The sequence below is a fragment of the Thalassophryne amazonica genome, chromosome 18 (genome assembly GCF_902500255.1).
Source record: "Thalassophryne amazonica chromosome 18, fThaAma1.1, whole genome shotgun sequence".
NCBI lineage: Eukaryota > Metazoa > Chordata > Actinopteri > Batrachoidiformes > Batrachoididae > Thalassophryne > Thalassophryne amazonica.
The window spans coordinates 11,969,962-11,980,386 of record NC_047120.1 but is presented as its reverse complement, the minus strand read 5'-3'; the positions used below and the strand labels follow the sequence as shown (position 1 = coordinate 11,980,386).

The following is a 10,425-nucleotide window of genomic DNA, read 5'->3' as shown; positions in this document are numbered from 1 at the left end:
GAAAATAATTGAATTCCTTCTGTCCTGGTTGAAGAAAACTCCATTTGTCACACGGGACTTTGGTGCCAGGTTCTAGCACTGGCTATAATCAGTTATTGTGGCTGATCAATCCAGTCTGTGTTGTTAACAAGCTGCTTTGCACTGCAAGAAAAAGACTCGGAGCGCCTCGTGTGTGCATAACATCTCAGTCTGCATGCAACGACATTATCTAATGATCCAGAATAGTAGAATTAGTGAGTGTTATTCGAACATTTATTGTTAATTTATTTCTTCACAGACATGCAGCCGTTGTTGTTGATTAAAGAAGAAACTCTCCCTGAACACCAGGAATGGAATCTGAGTGTTGACCAGGAGGACATTAAAGAAGAAGAGAAGCTGTGGATAAGTCAGCAAGGAGAGCAGCTTCAGCAGCTGGAGGAGGCAGATCTCACCAAGTTTGGTTTCACTGCCGTCCCTGTGAAGAGTGAAAATAACAATGAAAAACCAGAGTCATCACAGCTTCATCAAAGCCGAAGTGATGAGAGCACAGAGGCTGAGCCTGTAGGCAGCAGCTCATCTGTACACAGAACACTGACAGCAGAAGCTGATGGAGAGGACGATGGAGGACCACAACCAGCCAGCAACTCAGGTCCAAACAGTCATTTACAACCACATACCAGTGGTAGGAGTTCAGACAGTTCTGGAAGTGACACTGATGATAGTTTTGACTGGGAACAGGCCAGAGAACTTGTTTCATGTTTTAACTGTCAAAAAAATACCAATATTGTTGATTCAGGCAACACTGATGAGAAACAACCTAATTGCTCTAAATATGGAAAAGCATCTGGTCACATGAACAACTCAGAGCAGCAAATGGAGAGGCAAGCAAGAAGAAAACCATTTAGCTGTTCTGATGGGAGTAAAAGACAGAAACAGAAGGGCACTCTGAACAAACACACTAGAATTCAGACAGGACAAAAACCATTTGTCTGTTTTGAGTGTGGTCGAAGATTTGGGCTAAAGAGCACTCTGAATAGACACATGATAATTCATACAGGACAAAAAGCATTTGTCTGTTCTGAGTGTGGTCAAAGATTTGGGCGAAAGAGCACTCTGAATAACCACATGATAATTCATACGGGGCAAAAAGCATTTGTCTGTTCTGAATGTGGTCAAAGATTTGGGCTAAAGAGCTACCTGAAAACACACATGATAATTCATACAGGACAAAAAGCATTTGTCTGTTCTGAGTGTGGTCAAAGATTTGGCCGAAAGAGCACTTTGAACAACCACATGATAATTCATACGGGGCAAAAAGCATTTGTCTGTTCTGAGTGTGGTCATAGATTTGGGCTAAAGAGCACTCTGCACAGACACATGATAATTCATACGGGGCAAAAAGCATTTGTCTGTTCTGAGTGTGGTCAAAGATTTGGAAAAAGGAGCACTCTTACAATACACATGATAATTCATACAGGACAAAAAACATTTGTCTGTTCTGAATGTGATCGAAGATTTGGACGAAAGGATGACTTGAAAAAACACATGATAGTTCATACAGGACAAAAAGCATTTGTCTGTTCTGAATGTGGTCAAAGATTTGGACGAAAGGGCGACTTGAAAAATCACATGATAGTTCATACAGGACAAAAACCATTTGGCTGTTCTGCATGTGGTCGAAGATTTCGACAAAAGAGCAACCTGAACAGACACATGATAATTCATACAACTGTAGACCCCAGGTCTGGGGCCCATTGCACTCTGTAAAAAAGAAATCGAAGAGAAATTTAAAAAAAAAAGACAGAGCTCTAGGGAGCTGCACTGAAGATTTGGATGAGGAGTCCACATACAAATACTTGGGAATTGAAGAAAATGCTTCAATCTATAAACTAAGCTTGGAGGTCCCATTTTTTTTGTGCTCAATGTTCTTTAGATCTACTAACCTCACACATCATCTCTACACTCTCAATCTGCCCATATCCTCTGTAGTTACTGACGCACATCATGTCTCTTTCACAAATCTCCTTAATTGCCCACATTTTGAGGTTAATTATAACCGCCGGCCCGCGACGTTTGCCGATGCGTGAGGAGCCACTGTGAATCCTCTCAACTGCTGTTGTTTGCTCTCTGCTTTGTTTTCTATGGGGGGGGGGGGGTGTTTAAGCTTGGCTGTTTGAGAGAGCTGTCTTCAGCAGTGTTCTCACTGTGGGTAGCGGCAAATTTCCGCCCAAGTCTCGAGTTCAAATTCTGTGTTCGTTGAGCACAGATTTTCCAAAAAATGAACTGAATTGTTGTTGAAAATGTGTGCTGAAAAGTTAGACTGCTTCAGCGTCCAGAGGCATGTAAAACGTCAGGTCAGCATGTCCTTCAGTTATAATCAGTTATTGTCTCTGCGGCCACCTCCATTTCCATCTGATGGAAAAGATCCCAGTCTGTACAAAGGAGGGTCCTTTAAGTGTCTCTATACTATCACTAGCCCATATAGTCACCCATTTCATTTGAGGATTATTCCTTTTTAAAGCAGTTTTGTAAATTGGACTAAGATGGACTGTATTATGGTCAGAATTTGACAAAGGTGGTTTGCAATGTAAGCACATTTGCATATTGTTCAAAGCCGAGTTAAAATAGTTCTAATTTACAATGGTTAAAATCCCCAGGAATAAAAAAGGGACCTCCAGCGGGCCGTTGCAATTGCTGATGAACACAGTCCACAATTTTGCTCACGACTCTGGCCGCGTTAGCTCCTGGGGGAACATACACTGCACACATGTCAATATTCCCAAACTCGCTCTGCAGATAAAAGGGTCTTGGTGACATGCATAACAGTTCCACATCAGCAGTACACAGTCTCACGCACGGTGTAGTTCCTGCACCAGCTGTCATTCATGAATACATAGACACACCCCCTCGGCTCTTTCTTTGACAGTTCAGTTCTATCGGACCGGATGAGAGAAAAACCATCAAGCTCAACGAGCGAGTCTGGAATATCCTGATGGAGCTAAGTCTCAGTGAATACCATCATGCTCGATGCCCTGTACTCATAACATACCTTGGTATTCAGGTGAAGACAAGACTATTTTGTTTCTCAACGACTTTACGTTGGTGAGTAACATACCAGGTAGAGGTGGTCTATTTCCTTTGCGGCAGAGATGCTGCCCAATCCCCCCTCTTCCTTCATCTGGCTTGTGCCGACTGAACCTTCATCGCATCGGGGAGATCACCAGGTGGAGCGCATTTATTTCCTCTAGGCTGGACTATTGTAATTCATTATTATCAGGTTGTCCTAAAAGTTCCCTAAAAAGCCTTCAGTTGGTTCAGAATGCTGCAGCTAGAGTACTGACGGGGACTAGCAGGAGAGAGCATATCTCACCCGTGTTGGCCTCTCTTCATTGGCTTCCTGTTAATTCTAGAATAGAATTTAAAATTCTTCTTCTTACTTATAAGGTTTTGAATAATCAGGTCCCATCTTATCTTAGGGACCTCGTAGTACTTCGCTCTCAGACTGCAGGCTTACTTGTAGTTCCTAGGGTTTGTAAGAGTAGAATGGGAGGCAGAGCCTTCAGCTTTCAGGCTCCTCTCCTGTGGAACCAGCTCCCAATTCAGATCAGGGAGACAGATACCCTCTCTACTTTTAAGATTAGGCTTAAAACTTTCCTTTTCGCTAAGGCTTATAGTTAGGGCTGGATCAGGTGACCCTGGACCATCCCTTGGTTATGCTGCTTTAGACGTAGACTGTGGGGGGGGTTCCCATGATGCACTGTTTCTTTCTCTTTTTGCTCCGTATGCATCACTCTGCATTTAATCATTAGTGATCGATCTCTGCCCCCCTCCACAGCATGTCTTTTTCCTGGTTCTTTCCCTCAGCCCCAACCAGTCTCAGCAGAAGACTGCCCCTCCCTGAGCCTGGTTCTGCTGGAGGTTTCTTCCTGTTAAAAGGGAGTTTTTCCTTCCCACTGTAGCCAAGTGCTTGCTCATAGGGGGTCGTTTTGACCGTTGGGGTTTTTCAGAATTATTGTATGGCCTTGCCTTACAATATAGAGCGCCTTGGGGCAACTGTTTGTTGTGATTTGGCGCTATATAAAAAAAAAGTTGATTGATTGATTGATTGGAGTAAAGTCCATGTTGTAGAAGGACAGCAGAGCATCTCTGCTCAACGTGACAAATTGTTTGGCAGGTTAAAATCACTATCCAAATAATTAGCACAAGGAACAGTCCTTCTACAAAGGTTGCCAAGGTTGCCAACAAATATTGCAAATTTTAATTACAATCACAACACAACACAGCAAAAATGTGGCCTGAAACAAACAAAGCATTAAGCAGCAGCAAAGTCCGAGTCACCAACAGAGCAGCGCCACCTGCTGCCCATTCAGAGTACTGTGAACAGTGCGTCCAATAAAATGCACTGTTGTCAATCCAGCATTTAAAAGCCCTTTTAAACATGAACAATGTTGGGATGGTGTCGTGACACAGACCCACAACAGGGGGCGCTAAGGAACGGACAATGGATAAGCCAACGAGTAACAATTTAATGTTGTGAAAACACACAACGGAATACAGACAGAAATATGGATTGCCAATAATACACCAGGTGACGTGTGGGCAGGCTCGAAGATAGAAGACCTCTGGCGAGAGAAGAGCTGATTCCCACACAGCTTCCACCACCAACGGGCCTGAAGAACACCGGAGCCGCCAAGTCCTGAGTCCCCAGGTGGCCTCTGCCTTCGGCTGTCGACCCTGGTACTGCTGGCAGAGAATAGAGAAAGTCCAGGTGAGTGTGAGTCCGCACACTCAGTAGTCCACTCACAGTTAATGTTCTTTTATGGAGGGAGCACCTCCACCTCCAATCACACACTCGTGCAGCTCCTGTTTAACCACTTATCTGAGATGGAGCATGATGCGAAGTCGTCGCAGTCACGCCTTTACGCCAGCTCCGATAAGGACACTACAGGGCAAATGGCTGCAAAGAAGAGTTCAGTGGTAGTTTAGCAGAGAAATTTCAATAGAGACAGATTACCTCTTGGTTGCTGATTTCTCGGCGGGGAGGTGGAGTTGCAGTCCGGCTTTTATGGTGATGTGGATGATGAGTGACAGCTGGTGCTGGTGATGAGTGACAGCTGTCACTCTCTGTTGCTCCGACGCCCTCTCGTGCTTGAAGCCCGCACTTCAAGCAGGGCACCATCTGGTGGTGGTGGGCCAGCAGTACCTCCTCTTCAGCGGCCCACACAACAAACAATGTTTAATTATTGTAATACTATTGTTAATGTGGAAAAACTGTACAATAAAAATTAGTTTTCGCCTCCAATAAAATGTACTGTTGTCCATCCAGCATTTTATAGCCCTTTTAAACTTGTACAGTGTTTATTAATTATTGTGATATTATTAATGTGGAAAAACTGGACAATAAAAATATTAGTTTTCGCCTCCAATAAAATGTACTGTTGTCCATCCAGCATTTTATAGCCCTTTTAAACTTCTACAGTGTTTATTAATTATTGTGATATTATTAATGTGGACAAACTGTACAATAAAAATATTAGTTTTAGCCTCCAATAAAATGTACTGTTGTCAATCCAGCATTTTATAGCCCTTTTAAACTTGTACAGTGTTTATTAATTATTGTGATATTATTGTTAATGTGGAAAAACTGTACAATATTATTGTTAATGTGGAAAAAACTGTGCAATATTAGTTTTAGCTTCCATTAAAATGTACTGTTGGGATTCCAGCATTTTAAAGCCTTTTAAAACTTGTACAGTGTTTATTATTCTGATATTATCATTAATCTCAATTCCAATGGCCAAGATAATCTTGACAGAAAAAAATGTATATCCTCACAGTAAAATCATCAGTGTTAAATTAACACTGCCAATGTACATATGGTCCTACTCTGGCCACAATGGGACCATATGTTCACTGGTAGTGTTAGTTTAACACTGGTGATTTTACTTACAATTAAAATTTTTTTTTTTTTTTTTTTTTTTTTTGCTAAACTCGACATGTGAGTTGTTAAAGTGCAGTAGAACTCATTTCGATGGGACACATGAAAATTATTTAATAAATGAAGGCTCCTAAAGTCATATAAAATACATACTCAATAAAGATAAATATAATGTGGGAGTAGCTTATTTGTACAGGTTAAATATACATATACATTAATTGTCCTAATGAAAAAATACAGGAAATGCACTCACTATAAGTGTAAATACACTGAATACAGTTCAAATAAAACTTACCTCCTCGTAACTTGGGGTGGCTTATTTTTACAGGCAACTTAATATAAGAACTCCTTACGTTGTAGTCCTATATATTATATGCTATAGACTCAAAACCTATTTTTATTCTCTTTCTTATGGATAGTTTTTATCTTTATTTGTTTTATTTTTTTACTTCTGTTTTTATTTATGTATTTGAATTTTTTAATTTTTTAATTATTTATTCAATTTTTTGTTGACTTGTTTTATGTAAGGTGCCTTGAGATGGCTTTTGCTGTGATTTGGTGCATTATAAGCTAATTAAATTAATTAAATTATAGGAAATGTACTCAGCATAAACAAGGCCAAATAAGAATTTATCTATGAATGACCTAGTTAATGTAGGCTGTGTTATGTATTTCCTAAATATATTTTGTCACATACACATAAATATACGGGATTCATTTCATTTGTGTGTTCATTAATTGTTTTTCATTTCCAGACACTCAAAATACATAGGATTTACAGAGCCCTTCAAAAGTATTTGAACGCACAGTATGTCATACATTAATTTATTTGTGCTATTTGTAATCCAAAAAAAGTACACAAAATAAAATTTTCTACAATTACCTTCCTTAAGCTCAAACTGAGAGCACATTTTTGCAACTTGATATAAAGTAAGTACAAATATAAAGATGAGTTGCGTAAGTACTGGAATGCTTTGGTATTAATACCTGTAAATAATCAGTTTTATTGCCAGTTTTCTTCAGATAGGTCAGGGGATGGACACGAACATTTCCAGTCACTGAATATGTCTTGAACTTGGAGCATTTTCTTTATTTCATTTATATAGCACCAAATCACAACAAAGCTGCCTCAAGGCGCTTCACACAAGGTCTAACTTTACCAACCCCAAGAACAAGCACACAGGCGACAGTGGTAAGGAAAAACTCCCTCTCATGATTTGAGGAAGAAACCTCAAGCAGACCAGACTCAGAGTGACCCTCTGCTTGGGCCATGCTGCATACACAATTTACAACACAAATTCACAAGAAATTTTGCTGATGTGCAGGACAGGAGGATTGCATAAGTTGACAACACTCCCATCTCTGGATGGAGCTGCACCTCAGAGAGAGAAAAAAAACAAAACAATCAGGCATCAGAAAGACAACAAATACAGTAATTTGTCAGCATTAAGCAACAAGAAAAACAGAAGAAATACTAAGGTGATCGCCGGCCACGAGCCCTAAGCTTCACTAAAAGACCCTGAATTTAGGTAAAGTTGAGGCCGCGGCACGCTCCGTTTACTAATAAAATGAATTTAAGAGTAAAAAGCATAAAAACATATTATGCCAGTATGCTAGCCATACAAAAGGGAAAAATAAGTGTGTCTTAAGTCTGAACTTATGACATACGGCAGGGGATCGTTCCGCAGAACAGACTGGACTTAATGCTGGACTGTGGTAAAACAGAACATCGCAGTAATCCAATCTAGAAGAGACAAATGCATGAATCAGGGTCTCAGCATCAGCCACAGACAGGATGGGACGAATCTTCACTATATGACACAGTTGAAAGATGCAGTCCTCATAATATCTCTAATGTGGAGGTCAAAGGACAATGTAAGATCAAAAATTACCCCAAGGTTCCTCACTTTGTCATTGTGTAATGTATGACACATGAGCCTAGACTAAGCGTTACCTGGTCAAACTGATACCAATGTCTCACTGGACCAAGAACCATCATTTCAGTCTTATCAGTTAAAAGTAAGAAGCTTTTCACTGATGCAAGGCAATCTTCTAAGGATTTTATGTGGATGATAAATAGTCCACACAGGCACCAGCACCACAGGCATGGGCCATCCAGCATTCTTCACATCATCAGCGGACCTGTGAAACACAGACTGCAGCATGCACTGCCTGCGTTAGATCTTCCAGCTTACAGTTTGTTGGGTCCTTCAGTTCGGTTCCAGCTGTTGTTCGTACCTCGGAGTGAGAGAAAAAGAGCAGAATCAGTCAGCGGGGAAGGGGAAAAAAAAACACAGAAGGTAAAATTCCTCAGCAGTAAATCAGCAGGAAAACAGAGAAATTACTAAGATGATCACGAGATGCTAGTCCTAAGCTTCACTCAAAGACCCCAAATTTAGATAAGGTTGAGGCAGAGACCTGTTCTGTTGCTAACAAAATGACTTAAAAAAGGAGAGGTGGCATAGTACTATGCCAGTGTGCTAGCCATACGAGATGGAAAATAGATGAATCTCAAGTCCAGACATGAAAATCTCCACAGAATCTGTCTGTTTTATTGATGCAGGAAGATCAAGATCACAAAACAGGTGCACCATAAGAGGAAGACTTTTTATTCACCCTAGGGACACAAAGCAGCCCTCACCCTGAGAAAGCAGAGCCCAGGCCAGTGTCCCGATGAGATGTCATTCCTACTGAAAAGCCTGCCCTCCACGCAACTGTGCATGCGCAGTTCTCTACCCAGACTTTCACACTTCCCCCCGCTGGGATGATGGTGCCTCTCTTGAACTCCCCAACCGAGTGACCGAGGAATGAAAATACAACAGCAATACCTGTCTTTTCAACTTTAAAAACTTAAAATTTGCATGTGCACACTGTATTTACAGCACAATATTGTCGGGGCGCACAACTTGACCCCTCAACTCGACAGAACATTCACACACAGAGTTAAACTCCCCCACAGAAGGAAACGTGCATACGTTTTGTCTTTACATGAAAATACAACAGCAATAAGTGTCTTCCTAATTTTAAAAAGTTAAAATTTGAATGTGCACACTGTATTTACAGCACAATATTGTCGGGGCGTGGAACTGTCGATTTACGCGTCGGGAGGCACAATTTGACAAAACTGCATTAGGTCAGAAAAGTAGGGATGTCCTCGTCTGTGAATAATTTTATATTTATATTTTAACCTGATTTACACTTAGCGTAGACAAGGTGGGTTTATTCCTGGTTGAGACTCTAATAAACTTTATACCTGTTGTAGAACTTAGTTGTCCTGGTACACCTCTCTGCAATAGCTTGCTGGTGGGTTTCGTTGTTCAACAGATGCCCTTTGCTGAGGCTTCGGCAAACTGCAAAAGAGGCATTCTGCATATTTAGATATCACTCCAGCCTAGTACAAAAATGGTCTCAAGAAACATACAGAATTTCCACAAAACTCAAATCCTTACTTACAATTATAAACCAAGTAAAAATGTCCTAAAATGCTTACAATGTAATTGGAGCAACTGTATAATTAAATACCTAGGGGTCCAAATATCCAAGGACTCAAACGATCTTTCTAAATATAACTATGACCCCCTGACAAATAGTATTAAAGCAGACTTAAAGAGATGATTGCTCCTCCCTATGAACATGTATCACAGAATTGAAATGATAAAATTGACCATATTACCTAAATTACTATATTTATTCCTGGCATTACCAATCGAAGTGTCCTCCAGGCAATTTGTTGAATGGAACAGAGTGATTTCTAATTTCATTTGGAGTAAACAACGTCCACGAATAAAATACGAAACCATGCAGTTAAGTAAGAGTGAAGGAGGAATGGCTCTCCCTTGTCTTGAAAGTTACTATGAAGCTGCACAGCTTAGAGTTTTGGTCTTGTGGTGTGACTCAACTGAGGATCCCAAATGGAAAGGAATTGATCAAGCAGAGATTGGCGTTCCTCTTCCCTCTATTTTGTGAGACAAACAGAAAATGAAAACACTCTTAAACAGTGTAAATGTTTACATAAGAACACCATTAAGTATTTGATTTAAAGAATTTAGAAAAGAGACCTTTGAAAAAGCTGCACGAATTTTGTGCTGGCCTGCTTATGATACACAATTTACTCCCTCCAAAATTGATAGCAAATTTCAATACTAGTGTAACAAAGGAATAACTGCGTATTGGAAAATATCAGATGGCAACATAAAAAGCTTTCAACAACTGGTAATTGATTATGCCTTGGAGAAGGATGACTTCTACAGGTATCTTCAGTTGAGACATCACTCCAATGACAACATCAAAAATACAAAACAAGAAACTGATGAATTGGTTGGGCTTATTTTGGATGTATGCAAAGGGAAACTTACAAAAAAACATGTTTCTTCCACATATTCTGTTCTGCAAATAAGACGAGCAAATTCAACTATATATATAAAACAGAAATGGGAAAAAGAAGCCGGAATCAATTTAACAGAAGATGATTGGTTAAATATATGTAAAACTATCACGACAACCGCAAG

General features: G+C 40.2%; 1 protein-coding gene across 1 annotated transcript in view; it reads left to right on the top strand.

Moving 5' to 3' along the window:
• The window catches only part of LOC117531564 (zinc finger protein 345-like), a 37,114-nt gene that overhangs the window by 1,952 nt on the left and 24,737 nt on the right, over nt 1–10,425 (top strand). The window contains exons 2-3 of the mRNA XM_034194685.1: nt 286–837; nt 949–1,201. Coding sequence (XP_034050576.1) covers nt 286–837; nt 949–1,201 — 805 coding nt within the window. The remainder of the gene's footprint in view (nt 1–285; nt 838–948; nt 1,202–10,425) is intronic.